General features: G+C 45.3%; 1 protein-coding gene across 2 annotated transcripts; it reads right to left on the bottom strand.

Moving 5' to 3' along the window:
• Nucleotides 1–11,326: 11,326 nt before the first annotated feature.
• Nucleotides 11,327–24,349, bottom strand: zc3h4 (zinc finger CCCH-type containing 4). Of its 2 annotated transcripts, none has more exons than XM_076036529.1 (15): nt 24,012–24,349; nt 20,362–20,668; nt 20,142–20,249; nt 19,850–20,060; nt 19,489–19,640; nt 19,283–19,382; nt 19,052–19,188; nt 18,719–18,835; nt 18,493–18,604; nt 18,282–18,391; nt 17,745–18,096; nt 17,222–17,684; nt 16,818–17,095; nt 16,502–16,720; nt 11,327–16,274 (listed from the first exon to the last, which is right to left on the bottom strand). In XM_076036529.1, the coding sequence occupies exons 1-15, from the start codon at nt 24,089–24,091 to the stop codon at nt 14,611–14,613; spliced, it is 4,410 nt and encodes a 1,469-aa protein (XP_075892644.1). In that variant the 5' UTR covers nt 24,092–24,349; the 3' UTR covers nt 11,327–14,610. The 2 variants fall into 2 exon arrangements, with proteins under 2 accessions (XP_075892644.1, XP_075892645.1); XM_076036530.1 differs by having other exon boundaries at nt 19,850–20,057; nt 24,012–24,345.
• Between the last annotated feature and the right edge of the window lie 347 nt (nt 24,350–24,696).

Here is a 24,696-nt window from a genome sequence, read left to right as displayed (position 1 = left end):
CATGGTTAGCCCGACAGACAGACGTTTATTCCAGAGTTTGACTTAAAACTAAAAAAAAGTTTCCATCTCAAAAGTCCAGTGCTACATGTAGCCGCACCGCTGCAGTGCTCAGTTAGCCTGTGGCCGTATGGGCCTTTGAAACACGAGCGACACACACATCCGAGTCGCCAAGTGACCTCATCGCCTGGAATTCTGGGAATCTGTGAGCAAGCGACCCCTCATGTGTTTCCATTTACTCTGATTGAAGCAAAACTGCAGAGTTGAAGCATCGAAACAGAGGTGGAGGAAAGGCAGTTATCCGCAAAGATCAAGATAAGGAGCAGAGAAAATAAACCTGTTATTACAACATTTTGCTACCGACTCTGCGCCTTTATCTTGGATGAGGAGATACACAAGCAAAGACTTCCAGAAAAGAAAAAGAACAAGGTCACGTGATCAAGGAGGAGACCCTTCCTGGACAGGAAGTGGTTTCCAGCTGTTGGCCTCCACGGCAGAAACACTCGACTCACTCTGCACCACCCGTCCCTCCACGGACCTTTGACCTGCAGTAATTCCTCTTTCCCACAACTGCAGTAGAGCGCTACTTTTAAAGGAGATTTCAGTTTTAGAGAAGAGCAACGAGTAACAGAGTAACAGAGTACGCAAAAATGTTGTGTACTATTTGGCAACTTAAAATAGTGTAAAAATAAATAAATAATAAAATAAGAGTGAAACAATCAGCACTTCACTGCCTGAAGAAATTACAGAATTGTGGGGAAAGTAGCATCATGGCATGAGCAGACAAATCAATGTTACCAGCATGTTTCAACCTGATATCAATGTTGTGTGCTTAGCTCATGAGTAATAAAACGTCGTCTGTGCTCTTTTTATCACCTGCTGGGTAGAAGAGGCAGGTTTGAGAGGGTGTCACTTCCTGCTGTTGCACACTTGGACAGAAAGTCTAGTGCCCAGGCGTGCATGTGTTGTTTTAACTCTTTCATTCTGTGCGATCTGTAATACAAACACACACCATACGCAACTCATTGCCATTCACACAACCGCGGCGATCAAGCACACTTTAGTTCAAGTGATACCACATACAAACAACGACCCATGAATATGAATGCCAAATTTTCCTATTACACAACTGGACACTTGTATATATCCCCAGACATCACTTTTCATGACTTTTCTATCACTTTCGCTCACCTGTCACACACACACACACACACACACACACACACACACACACACACACACACACACACCAGCATTAACCACGTAGCTGCACTCTGGAGGCGATCGGTCCATTAGGAGGCTTCAGGACCCCCCGTGAAAATATAGCTGCCACCAGTTGCCTGTGTGAAAATTTTACCAAATAACCAAATCAAGCCCCCCCCCCCGCCACTACGGCTCCTATTGCTAGTTGTGGTGTTTGATAATAAAATCACTATAATGAATAAATGACAACAATATCAGTAACAGTAGAAAAATAAAGTCTCAAATTAGGAATTAGAATTTAGGGTGTGTCTATTGTCCATTTTCCAATATAATTCTGGGTCCCAGATTGTCCAAAGGTTTAGCACGTGGATAAACATATCATGTCACTGTGTGACATAAGAACAAGTTGAAAAAATAAAATCAGAAAATGTCTAAGTCGAGAACTTGATGTAACAATATTATTACTGGAGAGAGAATTTGTGGAAAAACCTCTCTCCAAACAAAGGTCCATACACATTCTTGTATGTGTTAAGTGCTAACCCTGCAATTATCACTCAACTCGTTGGCTATTTAGAGTTTTACAGCTATCTTAAATTCATTGTTTTGGTTTTTGTGTGCCAGAGCTTTACTGTTTGAGTTCCTTTTACTCTTTAGACACTGAAGTCTGTGGTTCACCTCATAAATCCCTTGCGGTTTAGTTTTGGGCAATAACAGCGCTTCAGTAACGGTGAGTCGACAATCCCGCCATAAATCTCACCTCTGTGTGGCCTTGTTGGGTCTGTTTTAGGGCGTTATCATCCTCGGCTGGGTTGGACATAAACACTCAGCGAAGAATTGTATTGTAGCAGAAACAGAAATTGGAAGAAAATGCTTTCAGTTTAAGAAGAAAAAAGACTTGCAGCTGAAAACCTGACCCACAAACTCTTGCCACCAGTTCCTTTGATTTGGGAATTTGAAATTCTGAATGTTTGACTTGAGTTTCAATTGCATTTCAAATGAAGCTGTCCAAGGTAGCGGGACGGATTTGTTAAAGTTATGCTGAACCTGAAACAAAATCTCCCCATAATATGACATGGTTTGTAAAACTTACTGCAATCGCAATCGCACAAGTCAGAAGTAGCATCTGGTATGCACGTATAGGAAGCAATAATCTATTTACAGCTCCCAATAGAAGGTTAGAGGTATAGAACCATTTTAGCATTAGCCACACTGTCAGCCACAAAAATGCTCATGCAGCATTTTAATAGCTGCAGGCCATAAATAAGCTCCACTAGAATAGTGTCCATTGTTTACCGTCTCAATTTTCTCATAAAATTAAAGCGGCCATTTGTGGAGCTCGGTGAAACACACCCATGGCGATACTCAGAAAGTGAGCACAAGGTTGGAAATCAAACCAATGAGTGATGTAAGAAGAACACAGGGCAAAGCAACACAGGACGCCATAAATGTGTCATTCAAACCTCAAAATGCAGAAGCATCAACGGCAACAATTGACAGGGAAGCACACGCTGCACATGCACAAATACACACACGCACACACACACACACACACACACACACACACACACACACACACACACACACACACACACAATCACTTTCCTGGCTGCAGAACGATGCTGTTACATAACTTTTAATCAACAGGACAAATAATAATGCTTGTTTACAGACCACCTCAGGTACGCTCTCTCTCTCTCTCTCTCTCTCTCTCTCTCTCTCTCTCTCTCTCTCTCTCTCTCTCTTCTCTGTCTTTCTTTCTCTCAGATATGCAGAATTTTAACACGTTAAACGCATTCCCTATGCCTTCCTCCCCCATCATCCTCCACCTCCCTGGACTCCTTCCGTTCCCACAATCCTCCCCTCCTCTGGCCCCTGGCTGCCCCACCACACACACACACACACACACACACACACACACACACACACACACACACACACACACACACACACCCTTACCATCCCTTCCTCTCCTCCTCTCAGTTGTGGTTCAAGGGTTCAGCCCTGCTTGAGGTCAGAGCTGCTGCCCACCTGGAACAAACAAACTAAAATAGACCAAGCCATCAAAAGCGGAAGGGACGGTCGCCTGTCGTCATGGAGCTCCGCTGATAACAGTGTCCAATAGGACTGCATAATCCTACGAAACAACAAAAACATTCATGAGAAACTGTTTTTACTACTTATCATGTGTTAAATACTGGGACAGTTTATTTTAAAGTTCTTTAAACATATTAAATTAACTATTTTACACAAATTACAGTTACCAAGTTTGAGCATCCTATGGGTTTAGCAGCTTGCAGCTTAATCAGCTGAGAAAAAAAAGAGGAATAAACAGCCTGAAAGCACTTTTGCTTTGTTTGCATTATGTAACCTTCCTGATTGAGCTCCTGATCGTGTTGAGTGAATTTGGAGCCTGTAAGCATTTTTAGAGGGAATTTTCTTTTTAAATAAACAATGTATAAACAGACTCTTTTCAGAGTTTCCAGGTAGAAAGACAGTATAATAAAAGTGGCCTTGTGTCTGTGAGATTGCAAAAATATTTAAAATGTTTTTGTTTTTTTGAAAACCAAGATAATAAAAAACCCTGAAGTTTTCCAAGAGTGACAGTTCCCCACAAGAAATGTTTTTTCTTCTTTTTTTTTCCTGTGCAACACTATGTCTCATACCACTAACTACCAGTCTTAAGCTGTTGGTAATGTTCTCTGCAGAGGGACATTCTGTGCAGGATGTTGAGGCAGCCAGGAAGACGGAAAGAAAGGGACACAATGTTGCAGTTTATTTTTCACTAATACAAATTCCTTCACACCTGAATAGTTGTACAGGTCTCAGTCAATCATCAATGTTTTGACCTCATTTTTACAGAAAGAAAAAGTAACTCTTAGTAAAAAAAAATTTTTTTAAAAATCCCCCTTTTTATTAAACTATTATTAACCCATCAGAACTGAGAATATTTTGTCATCACTACCAGATTTGGTTTTACTTTGTATTCTATGTGGAAATAAGCTGCTGCTCAGATCAAATTTAGCATATTAATAAAGTTTTTTTTTTTTTTTTTTTCTCAAATCATATAAAAGCAAAATTTCTTAAATTATTATAGTTTTTTTCTTTCGGACTCATTTGCCAGTTTAGACCAGCCAGAGGAGCTGTATAGAAAGAATGAGAGCCAACATACATGTTTAACTACGTTTGACTGACAGCCAGAATAGAACCTGGGAACTTAAATCGCTCTACTGCAACACACACAAACATCCGACTCAGGCCTTGTTGATCCTGGAAGATATCCAACCAGGGCCGAGGTGCATTTGTTTGTGTGTGTGTGTGCGTGTGTGTATGTGTGTGTGCATGTGACAAGTTGTTAGGAAACAGTGGGAAAGTTGGCAGATGGAAAACTCTCACTAGCATTTTTATCAGTGGGACATCAGCACTTGGTGAATTGTTTTCATTTTTTTTTTTAAATCTCTATTTTTAGGCTTCCAGCGAAAAAGTGGTTGCATCATCTTTTTCTTAGCTGAGAATATTTTAATGGTAATTAACATGATACTTGAAAAGTAACATGCTGATAAGCTCTTTGCACAATGAAAGTTATTTGGACATCTTGGTTGGTCCTCGCTTGTTCCCACAACTTTATCAGTAAATAGACTTAGGTTTAAAGGCACAGTGTGAATTAAGGTTAGAGCAAGGTTTTGAGCTATAGGCCTGTAAAATGAATGAAAGTCGAAGTAAAGTCCTCACAAAGATAAGACGCTCGGGTGGAACACAAGGAAGTGAAAGTTAATTTCTATTCCCTCAAGAGGGTTAATTCCAAAATCTGCTGCCAGTGTTTACTATGGTAGTAAACTCTCTCTCTCTTGCTCTGTGTGTGTGTGTGTGTGTGTGTGTGTGTGTGTGTGTGTGTGTGTGTGTGTGTGTGTGTCCACAACCACCATGTGTTTTTTTTTTCTCATGCCAGCGGACTGTTTTAAATTTGTCCCGTCGATCGCTCGACTCTGCTCCACAACAGGAAGTTGGGATGTTGATGTTGGAGTCTCTGGGAACAGGGGGAGGCCCCCACACACCACCACAAGCTGTACCAACGTCATCCGAGGCGCTGCACTTCACTTTGCGGGGCCAGCTGGTCCAAGAGGGTTGGTTGATATGCAGAAGAATTTCAGTTTCTCTCGTTTGTCTTTGTTTTTAGATCTGTTTTTTTTTCCTTGTGGTTTCCCCACTTTCAGCTCACTGAGAAATGGAGTGCAGTGAATGGAAGAAGTGAGTTCCGTTTCCTCCATTTCCCATCTATTATGTCATATGTAAAATATATAAGCAGAGTTATCTGGAACGTAAACATTGAACAAACAAATTCTAAAAATGTTTATAGATTTGTGGTTGGTTTCAGAAGGAAAGAGTAAATTGCTACATATCAGGATTACAAACTATCTTTTATGTCTCTTCTTTGTTCTTCTGGGTTGATTCCTGTCTCTCCCTGTGTCCCCTTCCCAGGACATTACGCTGCAGCAATAAACTCAGCATTAATTGCTGCAGCGTAAATAAACAAATGTCTCAAATGACACATCGGAACCCACTTTACATAACCGCAGAGGAACATGAAATGAAAAAGTTCTGCATGTCTAATTAAAATTGACCCGCCGCGTTGTGCAACAGAGGGAGCAATGTGACGGGCAGATGTTTTCTGAATGTTTGTGTGTTTTCTCCGGGTTCACACGCGCAGAACATTCATCCGCTTTAAGGAAAGACTCGGCCATCAGTTCATGGGTAATTATACCAAGAATGGAGAGGGCCAGACTCTTCTCAACAGGCATGCAGGCTGTTTGGATGTGGCCCGAGTTGGAATATAATGTTCTCTTTGCCTCGGACAGGAAAGAACAGCATTGTTTAGTTTGTTAGCGAAGTGAGCCGTTTAGGAAAAGGAACGGGCTCGTCCCACACCGGCCGAGCGCGGCGCACCAGGGGAGACAAAGCAGAAGGAGATATGGAAGGAATTTGTTTTGATGAGAGAGCGAGGACAGTGACCATCAAACCACGAGCCGAAAGCGCAGGGGCCCGAACTGGAGTAACCTCGGAGCGGAGCAGAAATAAAAGCTGTGGAAGGAGGGACGGAAGGACGGGGGAAGGAAAAAAACATCTAAAGAAAGAAGGGAAATGAAGAGAGGCACAACACTGCCGGTGCAAGTCCTTTGAGTGTCTGTGTGGGGAGATGAAGAAAAAATACAGGCGGTGCCAAGAGCGAAAGTTAATTGAACAAACTGTCTGGTTCAGAATTTATAATTATCATTATGTGGTTATTAATATGGGGCCGAGTTCATGGCACCGCAAGGAAATCTGGCCTGGTTCTAGTTGGCTGTCACTCTGATCACTGGGAGTTGCCAACTTTCACTTTTGGTCAGCAAGTCTTTTTGAAACGTGAGGAAGAAGAGCGGACGCACACACACACACAATGCCTCGGCAGCAGCTGGAAGACGGGGCTCGTCGCTCTCTGGCCTCCAAACTCAACCCGCTTGCCAACAATGTGTATTTTAGTGTCAAAATACGTTGAGATGGAACTAAAATGAAGGGGGGGAGGACTAGCCAACCACACACACACACACACACACACACACACACACACACACACACACACACACACACACACACACACACATACACACACACACACACACACACGGTCAGTGTGATGTAGACACAAACCCTGGATTGTGTGAGGACTCAGCAGGGCAGCAGCGTACGAACACAGGGATATGCACTCATGTACACACACACACACACATAGAGGCACCACAAGCATGTGGCTACCACAAAGGCGCCTGTCACATGTGGATCAGATACATACCAGCGCTGTGATGTCAGTTTGTTCATCTCAACCTCACACTGCTGATCCATTCATCAGGAAGCCAGCAGCTCATGGCCACCCTGCACCCTTCACACAGTCCAGCCTTTTTCTATTTTTTTCAGTCCAAATCTCTCATGGTCAGTTCACTCCCGCGTCATCGTCTCAATGTTCACGTACATTACAGTAAGAAACCCAGGAGACTGGTGACAGCGGAGCATTTGAATAAAGCTGATTTTCACATCGGGGACTTAACGGAGAGTTTGATGACTTGGCCGGGGCCCCTGCAGACCAGAGCGGAGGGGGTAACACAGCAGACCAAACAGAGACGAGGCCGAGGCGCCCCAGGATCAGGGGCCAGGGGAGACAAACACAGACAGGCCAAAGATGTGATGGCTGGACTCCTCATAAAGGATGAGCAGGCTGAGATAAGGCTGCTTTTATTTACCTCACTGCATGATAGGACACAGCTGGCCTGCTCTGCTCAGGGCCCCACCTCCCTTTTGATAATCACACACACACACACGCACACAAAGGGAGCGTTGTACTCCTGTAAGGGCCAGTAAGAGCATCAACAGCAGTAAGTGTAGCGAATAAATACACCATTAACAGGTGAAACCTCCCAATAAATCCTTGTTGTGTGTTGTTGTTTTGCATTATTTTCTTAACGGTTTTGTTAAAGTTGTGTGTGTGTGTGCGTGTGTCAATGCATGTGGGTGGCAATGGCTGGAACTGGAGACCCTGAATCAGCGCCCTACTCAACCTGTTGTGTGCTTGATGTCAGTTTCAAAGTTAAGCTTATCGGCCGTGTTAACAAAGCAGCAGCACATCAGCTGCCTTCTGAGGTCATCCAGGACGACGGCATGCTCTAACAATGAATGACTGATAGCCGTGTATGTGTGTGTGTGTGTGTGTGTGTGTGTGTGTGTGTGTGTGTGTGTGTGTGTGTGTGATCAAATGTTTGTGCCTGGATGTCATTCCTAAAAAACTCGTTGTTCCTCCTGGCTGAGATAAGAAAGATAAAAATAAAATAAACCTGCGTATTGTTTCATTTCTACGCCATATTAAAGCAAGATCAGCAGTATTTTGGCAACATACGTGGGCGGGTGGATGGTTGGATGACTTTGTCCCAAAACTGATCCTTCAGAGGATGTGGGAGAACAGTCTGGAAATCCAGAGGAGACTGCTTGAGCTTGACTCTTCCTGGACAGAAGGAGTCACAAGCGTCAGTGGAATTTATATTTGTGCAGTTCAGACACTGTATCCGGAGCAGCGCACAACAAGCCACTCACGGGGACAGACAGACAGACTCCCAGACTGGACAGAAAGGGGCGCCGGGAAGAGGAAACTATCACAGGAAGACAAAGTGTTCTCTACTTTCTATTTTTTTCACCTCCCTCCTGTGACGCAGATGACGGAACAATCTGCGGCTGCTATCAAATTGTCAAGTTCTGCCGTGTGGGAAATCTTTGCATTATGTAATCTGTGAAGCACTGGAGCCGTGGATAAAGAGGCAGACACAATGCAAGCGACAGACAGAGACAAGAGATCAGACAGTCACTCTTTTGCCTGTCACAGCACAGCGCCCCCCATACCTGCAGAGACGGCGCTGCAGCTGACATCCCGTCCAACCTCCAAATCCCAGTCCGAGTTGTCCGCTAAAGAGGATCAGATCTTCTAAATATATACGCTCACCGCAGGAAGCTTCCCTGAACAGGCAGCTAAGCAGATTAAACATAAAAGATAAGAAGAAGAGGTCGTCGGCGTTTGAGGGAAGTCCGGGGGCATATGGGAAGAAGAACAGAAAAAATATATATTCTTTTCATTTCTGCACAGAAACATTAATTGCGGAACATCAACAGTTGAACATGATGCCATGTTTAGAATTTCAGCCAGAAAAGATCGAAGTAAAGAGATGGCTTATGCACACCTGTGAAGAATCTCTGAAGCAGGTGCAGAGGACGCATCACAGCAGAGGAAACATTCCTGCGGATTGATGCCATTCTTGCAAAAGTATTTATTTGGAGTCGGCAGCTATGTACAGAGTTGAGGTGTGATCACAGGTGGCTTGAAAAAACACACATCAGAGATAACCAATCAGAGACTAGCAATCAGCATCGCAAGCTGTGTGTGATCAAGAATAAGCAGCAAGACGTACAGCTCTCATGCACACTCACAAAACCATTGCCACCATATGGAAAAAGTAAATTAGTAAATTCTTATATTTCTCACTCAGAATAAACATAATAGGAAAAATATATTTACAGTGCCGGAGCAGGTTTAAACCATCAGTGGAACTAAAACCTTTTTATGTGCTTTTTAAAAGTATCAATGCTCTTGAAATGACCTTGAACCTTATCTGACTCTGATTCACCAGTGACCCAGACTCCTACCCGTTGCACGCTGTTTTACAAACAATTCAACTGTGTTCTTAAGCTTGCAGTTGTGCATGTAATCATATGCAATTGTTCACGCAGACACCTGTTGACACTTCACTTCAATGCTTTAAGCGCTCAATGTGAGTCACCAAGCCCCTCAGACGCCGTGAACCACGCGTGACCGCTCTGACGGAGGCGTGTTGTGACACACTTTCACAGGATTGACGCTGGCGCGTGGAGAAATCTGATAGTTATAGATGAATGAACTTCATGACTTCAGTGTCTTGGAGGAGTAGCGTGGGAAGCACCGTGATTCAGACGGCAGGTACGGCCTGTTGCAACAATAACATCCCCAACTTGCATCACCTTCTACCTTACAATGAGTTTGAGCTGTATTACCAGACATGCTCTGACCTACAAAAAAAAATCCCCATTCAAGGTGTCTTTACAGTTGTCTCATTAAATTTTGTGTGTATCATTGCAGCTGCTCTGCATGTGTGTGTGTGTGTGTGTGTGTGTGTGTGTGTGTGTGTGTGTGTGTGTGTGTGTGTGTGTGTGTGTAATAGGAAGGCTTTGAGGTACCGGGTGAATAGTTTGTCTTCCTGGAGCCAGTGTCGGGAGCAGGATGGGAGTGGGGCAGGAAGTGAGTCAGAGGTGGATCGTGGCAGATGAGGAAGCAGGCTGCCTGCTGCTGGTGCTTCCATTCCATACACACCAGAGAGCCGTGCAGCATCAATCACCCTAAACATAGCAGCAGCAGCAGCAGCAGCACACTCGCACTGGGTAAAATGGAGAGATGTGGGATGGGCTGTGGGTCAGAGGTCATTTTTAAATAACTCATGCCAGACGAGAAGGATGACAGAACAAAAAGAGAGAACAAGGCAAAGAAAATTTAAATAGCTGACAGGATGGAGGGGTCAATTCAGGAGCTCAGCCAAATAAACCTCCGCCCTTCTGGCCATTCAGATTCTCTAAACACCACAATTCACCAAAAATAATGTTTGTTTTTTGTTTTTTTAAATGTCCGCCTAATTTAAAAGATGACATTGCAGCTTTCGAAGCCCACATACACAAAGTTCCCTTCAGAAATCTCAGCCAACAACAGTAAGTGGTGTTGTGAACTACTCAGAAGAGATAAATCCAGCTCCACTTTAGAGAAAGTTTTTGACTTAAAACACAAACAAGCCTTCATGATGTCACAAAGTCTGCTGATAACATTCCTAGGTCAGTAGCAATAGCCTCATCAAGGTGTTCACCATCAACTGAGGTCTATATATACAGAGAGAGAGAGAGGTTTGGCAAACTGAGCATGCAGACATTTGGGTTTGTTAGTCCGCGGGTCATCGAAGCTGATGCTGCTCAGCACGCTGGCTCCCCCTGGTGAGCCCGAGCCGACGTTGCGTTGGTTCCACCGCGCACTGAGATGAGAAGAATGGCATTTATTTATATTCATTATACCTGTTGGGGATATAATTTTGGAAAATTAAACTCTTTCCAAAAACTGGACAATCTTTTTAGAGACTATGACTCTCCAACATCTGGTTCAGTGTTTGTGTGTGGGTCATAATAGGTGTTGTGTAACTTCAGGGTTTTGTTTTTTCTTCTTTCGCCCCACAAACTGAGCCGTCTGTTGTGTGGATGAGTCCAAAAAGTAGTCGGCAAGTTGTAACAGCTTTTTATTACCGCAGGCAGCATATCCACAAATTAACAGCTCTTCTTACTTCTCCTCTTCCACTTCCGCCTTTCGCTTCCCCCCCATCGCCATCTTACAGTGCCTCCTCGTGGCCCGAACGATAACGCAGGAATACTGTGAACACAACAATATTACAAAAATATTTAGCTTTCTGGAAGTCAACAGAATTCTTTGGCTACCGTTTCATGTCAGGATGCCATCAGAATCAGGGAGTGAAAAACGAAGACCTGAAAATGGTATAAAATAGGATCTTTAATGGACATATAAAACAGCCTTGGAAACAGTGACAGCTGTACAAGTCTGGACTAGCTGATCATATGTCAACTTTATTTTAAATACTTCAACAGCCTCGACTACAGTGTACAGTTAGAAAAACGCATTTCTTCCAAGGACAGAATGCTGGTCTGATTAGGGCAAGAAAAAACAAACAACTTTAAAAAAACCCAACAAAGCTCTTAAGTTCGAGGGGGGAAAAGGAATCAACAAATACTTTCACGCTTGCTGTAACTGAAGCTCAGGCCTGTCTGGAGAGCCAGCACTCATTTATTGTAGCTTGTCTTCATACATGAAAACCAAATTAAAAAAATAAAAATAAAATACATCTGGCTTGCCATATCACTGCTTCGGGCTGCCTTTGTCCTGCTGAGGTGATCAAGAATCAACATACATCTGACATAAAATGATTCAGTCCAAAAATCTCAAGTGACAGAGTATATTTACCCAAGTTTTATTAAAAACAATAAAAATTAAAATGATCAACATTTGTACACAGACGGTTAAACAATGGCGACCGTCGCTCCACACGGGAGAGGCCAAACCTGCAGGAACTTCATTCAAGCACCGTTCACCAGTGACAAAACAGTCTCGCAATGAGATCACTGTGATTCACCCTGATTCAAATCCGCATGACTCCCAAGTGTTTCCTGGAAAAACTTACTGGGAGAAACTCTATACACTATGACAGAAGCCATTCATTTTGTCTTCTTTTTTCCCTTTCTTAACTGCCAGTCAAGCTTGTGCCCGGTCTGCTGTAATTTGAGTAGTTTTTAAAAGGTGTGTGAGCACATACACACATCAATTGGAGAAGTAGCATTATTTGAGTCATAGGTCAAAGTCGTGTTTCTGATTGTCAGTCACCAGCCCCTTAAGCTGGAAGTTTAAAAGGTGACACCGAGGCTGTTTGTATCATTTGACCATTGAAACTAGAAAGAAAGAAAAAATAAAACTCCTATGTCCTTCCATTCCTAAAAATTTGTATGGATGAAAGAACAAAGACTCAAAAGTCCAGTGTGTAAAACCTGACAGCACATTTCGTGTTTAGGTTGAAAGTTCACGTCTTCAAAATAAACCAATGAACGAGAAGAAGGTGGATAGTTCACTGGCGAGCTTGGTAGCGTGAGGGAGAAGGAAAGAGCGCTACGATCTGAGATGTAACCACGTTGTGTTGCCGTTTCTTCTCAAATACTACACACGTAACCTTTAAGGCTAATTTATTGCATTGTGACCATCTATCTAAAGATGAAAACATTGTATGAAGTTCATGAAAAAAATGCTCTGCTGCGGGACAAACATAGGCATGACTTTGACCAGTGAAAATTATTTGTCTTTTCTACATCTGAGGTAAAACTGGACTAAAGTCTTTCCATCTTCACAGATTGATGGAACAAACTAAAATGCTTGAACACTGACTGAAATGACTAGTAGGGATATAAAAAAAAAACATAGGAAGGACTGAGACGTCAATGGTTACCTGCCTCGTATTGGGAGGGGCTAAGCTTCTGAACTGAAACAGGAAATGACCAAGAGGAGGAGCGACACTTTAAAAACATGACCACGGCCCTACGAGAACAAAACCAACAGTGCAAAGCAGTAGAAAAATAAATACTAAAAAAAGATAATAGATTATATATGTATTTATATAGATATTTAGCATATTTGCAGTAAATGTGACTCTCAATGACAAATTTGTTATCTTGTGACAAAACAGAACAATTTTCAAACAAAGGGGACACACAAAGTAAAAGGCAGTGATTCAGGTGGTGACGAGACTTTACGACAAGTCTCGGTGTTGCTCTCTTGATTACAAAACCAACATGTACCGTATCTTCCGGACTGTAAGTCGCACTTTTTTCCCCCTAGTTTTGCTGGTCATGCGACTTGCATTTTTAACAAGAGGGTGCTCTAGGCCTGTGTGCCAGTATCTGCTACCAACTGAAGATTTAAAATTTAAACATCAACTTATAAAGATAACAAATGTCCCTAAAAAGAAAATCCTATTCTGCCGACTTCAGGCAGAATAGGATTTTTTGCCCTGATGAAAAAAAGCGGTTTTTGATTTGTACTTGCAGTTCCTTTTTTTATCCACTAGATAGAAGCCAACACAGTTAAACAAGTTATTTCTGAACGTAAATGTTAATTTGAGTTACAATTTTGTTGTGCAGATTTTACAATTTAAGTGTCTTATGAGGTCGCAACATCACTCATTTATGTATAGTTTGCCTGTGAGATAACGCCATCGTTCTTTGGATATTGTGGGGTTTTTTTGCAAACGATTTTTTCCGACTTCCAGCTTTGTACAGCTGACAGGAAAACGAACTTGATGGCGGAAAATGATCGTGTAAAGGTGCAACGTAAACGTTTATTGTAAATTAACAGTTGATAGAACAACTAAGATAGAAGACATTCCGATTAAATAATATGTTCCGTGTTCATTAAGTGCTTTGTGGCTTTTTAAACCGCAAGTCAGTGTGGACTCTGTTTGTGTTCGGCCCTGGCCAGCGCCACATTGTGGCGTGTAAAAAAGCAGCTGTGAAATAAATGGTGCCGCCTCTTGCAACGCATCAAAACACTATATCAAATGCCTCATGTGGTTTATTTAAAGTCGCCGCATTATTATAACTTGTCTTTACATATTAAATGTCTATTGTTGGTCTGGCCCAAAAAATGCAACTTATAGTCTGGTGCGACCTACATGTTCTTTTTCTTCTTCATGATGCGTTTTTCGACTGGTGCGACTTATAGTCCGGAAAATATGGTAGACGGGAAAATCTTGAGGAAAAGAAATGCAAATGTGTCCAATCTTTCCAGGTCCAGGCCCAGAGTTGACTTTCACCTTCAGGAAATGCAGCCACATAGAAAAATGGAAATGCAATGTCAGAAGGGGAGAGAAAAAACAGACATGCTAAAATGTTCATTCTATAGAACTCCTGTTTCCTTTTGCTGACAATAATTGTTTCCACCGCACATGAGATGAAAAGAATTACATTTATTTATATTCATCACATCTTTTTAAAATATAAGCTTAGAAAATTAAACCCTTTCCAAAAACTGAACTGAGCCGTCTTACAAGGTCAGCTGCTTTCAGTGCATTTATTTTCACGTTTTCACTGATTTTGTTCAGTGTCCTAAAACATTAAAACAGGCAGAGGGGCCTGGCGGCGGACCTTATGGAGGCCCTCGGGGGTCAGTTAGTGGCGGCTGGGGGGGGTGGGGGGGTTGAGCGGGAGGGGCGGATGGTTTCACTGGCAGAACGGGGAGGCCGTGGGGTCGAAGCCTTTAAAAACGTCCTTCAGCGAGGCGTTGTCCTGCTCCGTGGTGGCCGCGTCCGGCTGCACCGGGCTGCTGCCTCCGAAGGGGCTGCCCGACCCGCCGGGCTTGGACGCCTGCTTCACCACGCCGAACAGAGAGGACACTGGGAGGTTGTGGACACCGGCGGGGCCCTGGTCCGTGGACGCGGCTCCGGGAGGACCCTGGCCTCCGGTGCCGGCGGCCCCCCCGGCGGCCCCTCCCTGCGCCGCCGAGTTGGGCGATTGTGCGGGCTTGGGCCGTGGCCGGTTGTAACTGTTGTAGCGGTCGGTGCCTTGCTCGCTGCTCTTCTCGGGCTCCAGCTGCTCCAATGCTGACTTGCGGACAAACAGCGGCTCCTTGGACTTTGGTTTGGCCGCCGTCGAGTCACCGGCTTTGGATTCGGAGCCGGACGAGTTGGGGGAGTTGTTGGAGCCGCCGCTGCCGGGGCTGGCCGGTTTGTTAGTCCGCGGGTCATAGAGGCTGATGCCGCTGAGCACGCTGGCTCCCCCTGGTGACCCGGAGCCGACGTTGCGCCCCGCCGCCCCCGAGGACAGCAGCCGGGGATCATAGGGGGCTATCCTCGGGGGGGAGGAGGCGGACGACGGCGGCGAGGAGGTAGAGGAGGCGGGGGGTGGCGCCGGGTCCGAAGGCTGCTTCAGCGCCGACTTCTGCGGCTGCAGGCGGGGGTCCGAGGGGCCTTTGCGGGAAACGCGAGGGTCGACCAGTTTGTCCACTGACGCCAAGGGAGCGGGCGTGGGGGCGCCCGGGGCAGGGAGGAGGGGAGGGGAGGGGGTCTGGGATGGGCTGGAGCCGACCGTCTTCAGGATGCGAGACAGCAGCTCAAAGTCTGGCAGGGAGGACGAGGAGGAGGACTGTGCAGGGGGGTCCAGCTGGGGGGCAGGCTGCAGCGGGGGAGGCTGCGGGTGAGGGAGCGACTGCGAGCCGCGCGACAGGCGCAGATCGGCGGAGGGGACGGGAGGGATGCCCGGCGGGAGGGGGAGGAAGTCCTGCTTGGGGAGGGGGAGGGGGAGGAGGTCCTCGGGGGACCAGGTGATGGTCTTGGAGAAGGCGGGCATGTTGAGGACCACGTCCTTCTTGATGTGGCTGAACTGCTGCAGCTGCGAGCGGGGGTCTCGCAGGGCCATGCACATGAGCGGGTCCAGGGGGATCGGCACCGGCTTGTCGCGCAGCACCCGCTCCGTCTCCTCCTCGTCCATGGCCGGGGCCACCAGCGGCGGGGGCTTGTAGACCAGTGGGGGGGGCTCCGCCTTCGCGACGGGGGGCGAGAGGCTCGAGGGTCCGGCCGGCACTGCGGCGGCGGCCAGCCGGGCCAGTCTGGGGTCCGCGGGCGGACCGGCGGAGGACGGGGCGGGCGCAGTGTGGGTGGAGTCGGCGGCAGCGTCTGTGGTGCGAGCGATGCGAGGGTCCCTGGCCAGGCGAGGGTCCGCCGGCCGGGCCAAGGTGGCGCTGGCCGAGGCCTTCTGGAGCCGAGGGTCGCTCGGGGGTCCGTCAGGTTTTTGGGGAGTCTGCGTCTGTTGGCGGAGGGTCTTCAGAATGGACGTCACGCTGCTGCCGCCATCCTCGTCCTCGCTTGAATACCAGTTTCCAGAATCACCTGTGAGGAAACAGGGTTTTATTGACAAGTTATTGTAAAAGACTACTTTTACAATCATCTAAACATCAATAAATTATACTTGAGTGTGTCTGGGATATTCCTGGGGGAGGGGGGGTATTTGATGGCATTACTCCAAAAATGTCTCACAGTATTTATCAATACCAAAAATAATCTATCTAAAATATTTTCCACAGTTAAAAGTAGAAGGTGCAGGATCCTTTTCCGACCTTCGTTGTCTCGGCTCTTCTCAGATCCTCCCTCAGCCATGCGGCGAGCTCGCTCCTCTTCTTCCTGCTGCTTCTGCTGGATCCTCAGGAAGAGGACGCGCTGAGCTGGAGGCAGGAAGTCCGGCACAGAAATCCCTCCCTGATTGTTCGATGCTCCGTTTGCAGAACCTTCGGGGCCACCGCCCTTCTCATCCATCCCAGCGAATCCTTGGTAGTCGCCTGAAAGGAAACAGTGAGCGCAGGCATCAGCACAGAGACCTAAAAAAAAAAATACCAGAAGTGACTGGCGTGACATTATTGTGGAAGTAATTCTCACCATCTTGGGTCATTCCTTCCATCTTCATGCCATCCTGTTGATTGAAGAAGTTATTGTAGTAGTTGCCTGGAGGATGCGGGGGGCCGTCTCCCATCATGGGTGCTCCCCCTGGACCCATGTTGGGGGGTCCTTGGTTCATGCCATGATTGGGGGGCATATTCTGCATGTCTGGGGACACCATTCCTGGAGGGGCAGGGAAGCGTGGTGGAGGAGCACCTGGAGCCCCCTGCGGTCCAGATGGTGCGGTCTGGCCCTGGTTGCCATTGGGCGGCTGGCTGCTGGTCAAAATGGGACAACTTTAGTTACTGTTACTTAGTGGATCTCTTAGAATTAAATTGAGTCTTAGAACACAGGACCAAACTCTTTGACTGAAATGACCCCATTCCATTACTTCAAGAACTTACCTGACGGCCAGCTTCTGAGCCAGCTGTCCAGTTGGCTGAACTTTGATCTCAAACAGGGACGGAATCTTTCTCCCTGCGCAGCCTCCCCCTCCACCACCAGGGGGCGGTGGTCCCATGGCAGGTGGAGGTCCATTGGGGTTTGGGGACATGCCTTGGAAGGAATTTCCTTCGGGGCCATGAACAGGTGGCATAGCACAGGGATTTGGTGGGGGCCCAGGCCCAGGCCCTTGTCCAGGCCCAGGCCCTTGTCCAGGCCCTTGTCCAGGCCCAGGCCCAGGCCCTTGTCCAGGCCCAGGCCCCATCCCAGGACCAGGCCCAGGCCCCATCCCAGGTCCCATCCCAGGTCCAGGCCCCATACCAGGTCCCATCCCATGTCCAGGCCCCATACCAGGTCCCATCCCATGTCCAGGCCCCATACCAGGTCCCATACCATGTCCAGGCCCCATACCAGGCCCCATACCAGGTCCCATACCAGGCCCCATTCCAGGTCCCATTCCAGGCCCCATTCCAGGCCCCATTCCAGGCCCCATACCAGGTCCCATACCAGGTCCCATTCCAGGTCCAGGACCATTTCCATTTTCATTTCCAGGTCCAGGTCCAAATCCATTTCCAGGCCCAGGCCCAAAGCCTGGTCCTGGCGGACATTTGTTAGACATGGGACCCTGGTTTGGTCCAGGAGGACCACCATAGTCACCTGCCATGGGACTGCCATACTCCCCTCCCATTGCGCTGTTGTCGACAGGGATGGGACGAGGCGGGGTGGGGAGGAGGCCGACTCCAGGGGGCGGTTTGGGAAGAGGGTTGATGCCTTGCTTCTTCAGCTCCTCCACCTCCTTCTCATCCTCGGCTCCAGCCTCCGCATCCTCAGCCAGCATCTAAAGAAGCAAAAGTTACAAAAATTTTAAACTGAGAGGATACAAAGAGTTTCAGGCATGCAAATCAGAAAGTTTGGAGGACCTCAAATGTGCATCTAAATATAATAATATAATCTGCATATAAATACATAAATCTATTGCATTTAAAGGCTTAAGTGTGAACTTGTGACGACTGTGAGTCTCACCTTGTTGAGCAGCTCCTGGGTGTCGTCATTGAGGGGTTCATGGGAAAACATGCATTCGTCGTTATTGACACACTTCCCAGTGGTGTGAAACAGCTTGCAGGGGAATTCACGTGGCACAAGAGTCAAGGATGAAAAATAGTCTGCAATGCCGATTCTAGCTGGTGCACATTCATCTAACACAAACTCCTGGGAACAGTTTGGCAAAGGATATCATGCATGTATGGACAGTGGTCGGCACGAGCGCAAAACCCGGTGATGTAGAACTTGCACAACTCCTTCTTTTTGGGCAGCTCGATGTCATGGCTGAAGTTACAGTGGTCACCCTGATGAGAAACAACAAAAAAGTGTTTTTAACAAATCCTGCACATCTGTGTAGCGCCATGCGAAAACTGAAAGGCCAAAAAGAGAGAGAGAAAAAACAAAACGTTTTATCTTACCCATGTACATCTCCCCTCAATGTAGTACTTGCAGATGGCCTTTCCTTTCTTATCTTGGTGCTTGTCGTTGTGATTCCTCCTTCCGAGCCCTCCCCCTTCATGGCCTCCACCTCCATCCTACAGATTTAACAAGGCAATCAAAAATATTAATTTCATTTAATTGCTGAGGTTTAAATACAATAAGGATGGAGGAGCTCCATGTGTTTGGCCCCATGGAGCTCCTCCATCCTGAAGGGAAAAAAAACTACCATTGTCTTAAATAGAAGAAAAAAAAACTGTCAAAGTACTTAAAGACCTTGTGAACATCACTGAACTAGAGCTGTGAAAATTTACCCCATTGTCCATGTCTCCGTGGTGGTCATCATCCATCACCATGTCGCCTCTTCCTCTTCCTCGATTGCGGCCCCTTCCTCCTCGCATCATGCCCCGTCCTCCTTTACCCCTCCCTCGCCCACGGCCACCTTTGATTCCTGATCCAGAAAATAAGACAGAATTAAAGAGTGAGGGGGTGTTTGTTAAAGCACACCACCTTCATAAGCAGCATTATTTTTTCTGTAAACGTACCTCTCCCTCTGTCTTTTGACTTCCTGTAATGGTTTAGCTCTTTCGAGTAGTCGTCATAGTCATCTTCCCCCATGTTCTCATAGTCGTCCTCGCCATAGTGCTAATAACAGTGCAGTGAGAGCGTTATCAATCACTGAATACAACTTTCCAGTGGTTTTGCTAAACACAAACTGGACGTCGCCTCGACTTCAAATGACGCATCTCACCTCATGCATCTCGTCTCCATAGCCATCTCCATCTTCGTTATCTCCTCCCATCTTTCCACCTCCCATCCGCCCCCCTCTGCCTCTGCCTCTTCCTCTCCTCCCTCCCCTCATTCCGCCCCGTCCTCTCATGTTCTTCATACGTGATTTGCCACCTGATAAAAAGCAGAGACATTAAAGAAAATAAGCAATGGTAGTAATAATAATAATAATAATAGTAATACTACATTTAATTTATAATGTACTTTACATTTAAGCAATCTCAAAGTGTTACAGAGACAAATACAATAAAGAGAAAGAAAAAAACAACCTGCCATGACAAGTGGCAGGTAAGGGGGAAGAAGTAAAACCGCTGCTGACGTACCTCTTCCTCCACGGCCGCCTCCTCCCTCTTTCGCTTTGCGGTACTGATTGAGCTCCTTGGCAAAATCATCATAGTCCTCCTCGACCATGTCTTCCTCCTCTTCTCCCTCAAAGTTTTCTTCTTCGTACTCGTCGTAGCCACCGTAGCTCTGCTTCTCCGCCTTCATGTAGCTGCCTTTCTTTGAGCTGCCGTAAGGGGGCCCATGAGCCTGCTGAGAGAAAAAGAAATACTGTGAATTTGAATACGGTCAGAGCTAAGAAGACCATGTGCGATAACAGTTCCTTGGACATACAGGCGGGGGATAATGCGGGCTGTACTCTCTGTATTTCCTTTTCTCACTGGGGCTATAGTCGGAATCATCGCTGAAGTCCGAGTGGTCATCGTCAGAGGATGCATGACGCTGAAAGAGTGGGAAAAAAAATAATTAGAAAAATTAACAGATTTTAAAAAGAAGACGGTAAGATGCAAAAAGGACATTCTTATTTCTCTTCAGCAGCTGCCGATGTTCATACTTTGTGCTTGGATTTGCGTTTCCGTTTCTTCTTGGCCCTCCTCTTCTCCCTTTCCCGCTCCTTCTCTTTCTTCCGCTTCCTCTTGCGACGATATGCCCTCTCCTCGTCGGAATTGCTGCTGGGGTGGCCCTCCTTACTTCGCCGAGGCCTCTCTCCAAGCCCCTCTCCGGCGTCACCTCCACCTCCTGTGTCATCAGGCCTGTCCGCACCTCCTACCGTTGCAGACATTCCTTCACCCATCTCCTCTTCCTCCACTTCTCCCCCGTCATCTTCGAGCTCTCCCTCCTCCAACTCTCCATCCTCTCGCCTGTGTGCGCACAATTGACATCGACAAAGTCAGGTATATCATCTTTTCAAGCTAGACGCCTATGTCCTTTAAGTTGTCCATAGTTTTGAAGACAACCATCGATTTAATTCAAAATAGATTTATTATTGTACAACACTTATACCCAGAGATTGCAAAACAATGCCATGGAAACCCAAGTACAGAGGACCACCAGATGGAAGCAAAGCGCAGTGAACTACCAACTACTTACTCATGAGAGGCAAAACGTGCCTCACCCATTTTTTTTTTCCAAACACACCTGTGGCAATATGGTGTATTTACACAGCACCTGTGTTTTCGCAGTTGTTTTCCAGTTCAAACTGAAGAAATGCCACCACTTTCAGGACATTAGGGGTGAACACACATTTTAAGGCCAGTACCATAAACGATAGGAATTTTGATTTGTCTAACCACTGCCATTAATACCGTTTAACAAAGTGGACTCAACTATCACACAGTGACCCTGTAAAACTGATCAACTTGTGTATTCAAGGGTTATGTAAGGTTGAGAGTGAAAATGCTGGTCACCTTTGAGGCACCGATTAATGCGCAAAGGTCAAAATCTTCCACCTCCGGGCAGGGATTCTTTATGTGCTGATATTGTGATCAACAGCCGGGCAGGGCTCACATGAGACAAAGTGAGCAAAACACTGATCACACATGACAAGTACAATTTACACAGGTGGCTGTGGGAATGTGTGTGTGTGTGTGTGTGTGTGTGTGTTGTCTGTGTGACAAAGAGTGGGTTGTGGGCGGTAAGAATTCACAGGTGAAAGGACGGAATTTTTAAATTAAGAGTTTTGAATGCAGTACAAAAGAATACAGATCAATGTGCTTAGGTTCAGGGGAAACATAATAAACAATTCTCATTTAATTAATATGAGAAAATTCCCAACTAACTAGGTTTTACACTAGGGTTTGGACAGATGTTTATAGGCACATGAAAAATAGGCCATTTGTCCAGGCAAGGGTTTGATTTGAACTATATTCTGGTAGTGAGATGTGAGTAGAAGTGAAGCACTTTTTTTTTTTAAATAAAAAATTCTTGGTTTTTCAAAAGGGGCTCTGGGCCAAAGCAAGCAATATATATATAGCAGAAAGGGAGCAAGCACAGAGGGCAGGCTGAACTGGTTTTCACAATTTGTAACTGAAAAACCAACAATGTTGCCACGCTAAAATACACAAGGCTATCCAGGAAACAGTGTAAAAATCAAAAAACTTCAAGGGGTTGGTGAATTAAACCAAATTACAAAATGACTATTTAAAAAAGAAAAAGCCCGACTCCAAGCTTAGGGTTGTGCAACTGTTTTTAACTCAAACAACAATATGTTTTTGACACTGTGCAAACCTTCCATCCCAGAAACAAATATGAAGTTCACACTTACACTGGAAAGTAACACATCAGCACTGAACCAACTCGATCACCTATGCGATTCTCTCAAAAAGTGAACGTATCAAATCTGACCACCAACTTTAGATGAAAAAAAAACATCCCAACAGTCCTCCAACTCACTGTAGGTACACGCCCTGCACATATACTGCACACAATGATTTCAACCTGTGCTCGCACAACTGTCAGAAAGGCAGGATCACAAGCATATGGCAGGGAGTTAAAAATGCTTATGGAAAGAACTCTGGGATCCAGAACTTTGCTTTGAGCGGGTACTCAAAGCAACTTCTTTAGAACGTATCTGAAAAGTTCCAATACAAACTACAGCACGACATGAAATGTCAACAGGTTTGAGCAGTTTTGACTGAGCGTTAACCTGGCATAATTAAAAGAGCACCGTGACTCATTTGCCAACTAATAAAACCTGTGTCATCAACAAGTAAATGAGCAGTCTATTGATATCATCTGCCATTCTCAAAAACATATAAAGATTCCAAATAAATTGCAGCAAGGTAGATGCCATTCCTTACAATTCAGACAATGCTGAAAATTCAACAGGGAACGCAACTGTACTTAAGGATTAATCAATGTTGTACCGTGCAATATGATACATTATTAGCAAGGCAGAAAGTCTACAAGTTATTCAATACTATACAGGGCCAGTATTAAATCGGGCAATACTCACTGTGCCAGGTTTTCTTCTTAATTTGCATTTAAGACCCTTAAATGTTCCCCCACTAGTCTCTCAGGGACAGCAGTGGGCTCTGTTAGACTCTAATGGGACAAACTGGGCAGCATGCAGCAAATTTACTAGCAAGGGACTGAGGAAAATGGGACTTTTGTGTTTGACATACAACACTTGAGATGCTTTGTAGACGTTTAAAACCATTTTTGGGACGTTTTGTGAATGTCGGGTCAGTGTGGTCACCACTGCGAAGGAATAAGCCATGTCAGACAAAAAAAAAAAAAAAAAAAAAAAAACAAGGACAAAAATATAGCACGGGCCCGAACAAAACCCATGTATTTGGCTATGTAATGTAAATAACAGGTTAATGGGAGCCTATCAAATCAAAATTAAAAAGATAACGAGCAAATGAGGGTTTTCGGTGCTCAAAAAAATAATCTTATAACCACAATCTGAGTGATAATGAGACGGCATAATTTAATTTTAACTGCGTAGTACTAGGCGATGCGCATCAATGCGTTAACGACAACTGAGCGATCCGCTTATGTCACATTAAAAATACGACCATGCTCTTTTCTACTTTAGATATTTCAAGGGTGTCCGACGATATTAGTTATCAGTATTTTCAGTTAAACAAAACAACTGAAAAGGTTGAATAATATCGACGGTCACGCAAATTACTAGCTTAGCCTCCTAGCCAGGGAAACTATTCAACGCATTAGCCAGGAAGCTAATGGTTTAGCTAGGTCAGCGTGAGACTAGGCCCTCAATTCGCGTAAACATTTTTTTTTTTTTTAGAATTTTTATGCACCAACGGCTTTTCGGAACGTTCACACCCACGCGTACACAATTTAACCAAACCCAATGTATACCTTAAAAGAAACAATGGGCAAATAATTAATCGTTGCCTTATAACCACCGAAGTGGCTAAAATGGCGTTGAACGTATGATTGATCAGCTGTTTCGACCTCCATTATCCTTCGGACAAGTAAGCTTCAGTCGGTTGGTCGTTGATTGTGAAAACTTGATTTAAAAAAAAAAAAAGGGAATAAAGTTATCCCAGGTGCTATTTGGGCTCCCAGTTGGCGTTGTCGTGTCAACATGGCGTTCATTACCTCTGTACTCGTTTTCCAGAAAAGGCGAGTTTAATCCCTCTGACAGAAAAGCAAAAACAAAACCCGGGCTTTTTTGTGTAAAAGCACAGGACAAATCAATAATTTCACTTGAGTATGACTGTAGAATTACTCGACCTTTCGTCAGTCAGAAGACTGTTGTGTTCGTGGTTGGTAGTTGGGGAGTTTGGATGGACAGTCATGCTTTCCACAGCCATTTCCTCTAACGTTAAGCTACATTGAATTGCAAAAAAATTACAACTCGGAACTGGAAAACTACTGGCTTTGGCGTCACGTCACTAGGATCTACTTTGTTGAATTTTAGAAAGAGAAGCTGCTCATGGTAGGCAAGTCTCCACTACAGTAATTTAGAGAAATTTGATGCTAGGGAATCCTGACGCTCTCCGTCCTACAGTGGCGATGTAAAATGACGACTGGGAAACGTAAAATGGCCGACTCTCCTCTCCGAGGACAAAAGGGCGGAGTTCTCGGCGATAAGCACAATGACGAATAGGGTACAAGTACGTGTCTCACACAAATAGCCAACTGGTTGAGAGGATGGAGAATTGAGCCCCTGAGCTTGACTCGCAGGCGTTTAGCAAACGCTTTCTTGTGGAAATGTTGAGAACGTATTTTGCTTAGACTTATTAAAGTCATGTGAATAGTGTTTGTTTGTTTGTTGACAGGAATTGCGAATTCCATATACTCTAAAGTCACACAAACATTGGGATAAACAAACATGTTTGGGATAAACAACCGAAAGCAAATTCTTTATGAGGTGATGAATAAGGGTACTGGATGGATGGATGGATGGATGTGGACT

This window comes from Nelusetta ayraudi, unplaced genomic scaffold, assembly GCF_046127955.1.
Source record: "Nelusetta ayraudi isolate G7.1 ecotype Tasmania unplaced genomic scaffold, CSIRO-AGI_Nayr_v1 ptg000048l, whole genome shotgun sequence".
NCBI classification, from domain to species: Eukaryota; Metazoa; Chordata; class Actinopteri; order Tetraodontiformes; family Monacanthidae; genus Nelusetta; species Nelusetta ayraudi.
The sequence above is the reverse complement of the archived record's forward strand: the minus strand, read 5'-3'. Positions and strand labels throughout refer to the sequence as shown.

Coding starts and splice junctions, on each gene's coding strand:
- zc3h4 (XM_076036529.1), bottom strand. CDS start 24,091: ATGGCTGTGGAAAGCATGACTGTCCATCCAAACTCCCCAACTACCAAC. Junction 20,061..20,141: donor GCCCGCATTATCCCCCGCCT/GTATGTCCAAGG, acceptor TTTTTCTCTCAG/CAGGCTCATGGGCCCCCTTA. Junction 18,392..18,492: donor CCACTGTCCATACATGCATG/ATATCCTTTGCC, acceptor CTCTTGTGCCAC/GTGAATTCCCCTGCAAGCTG.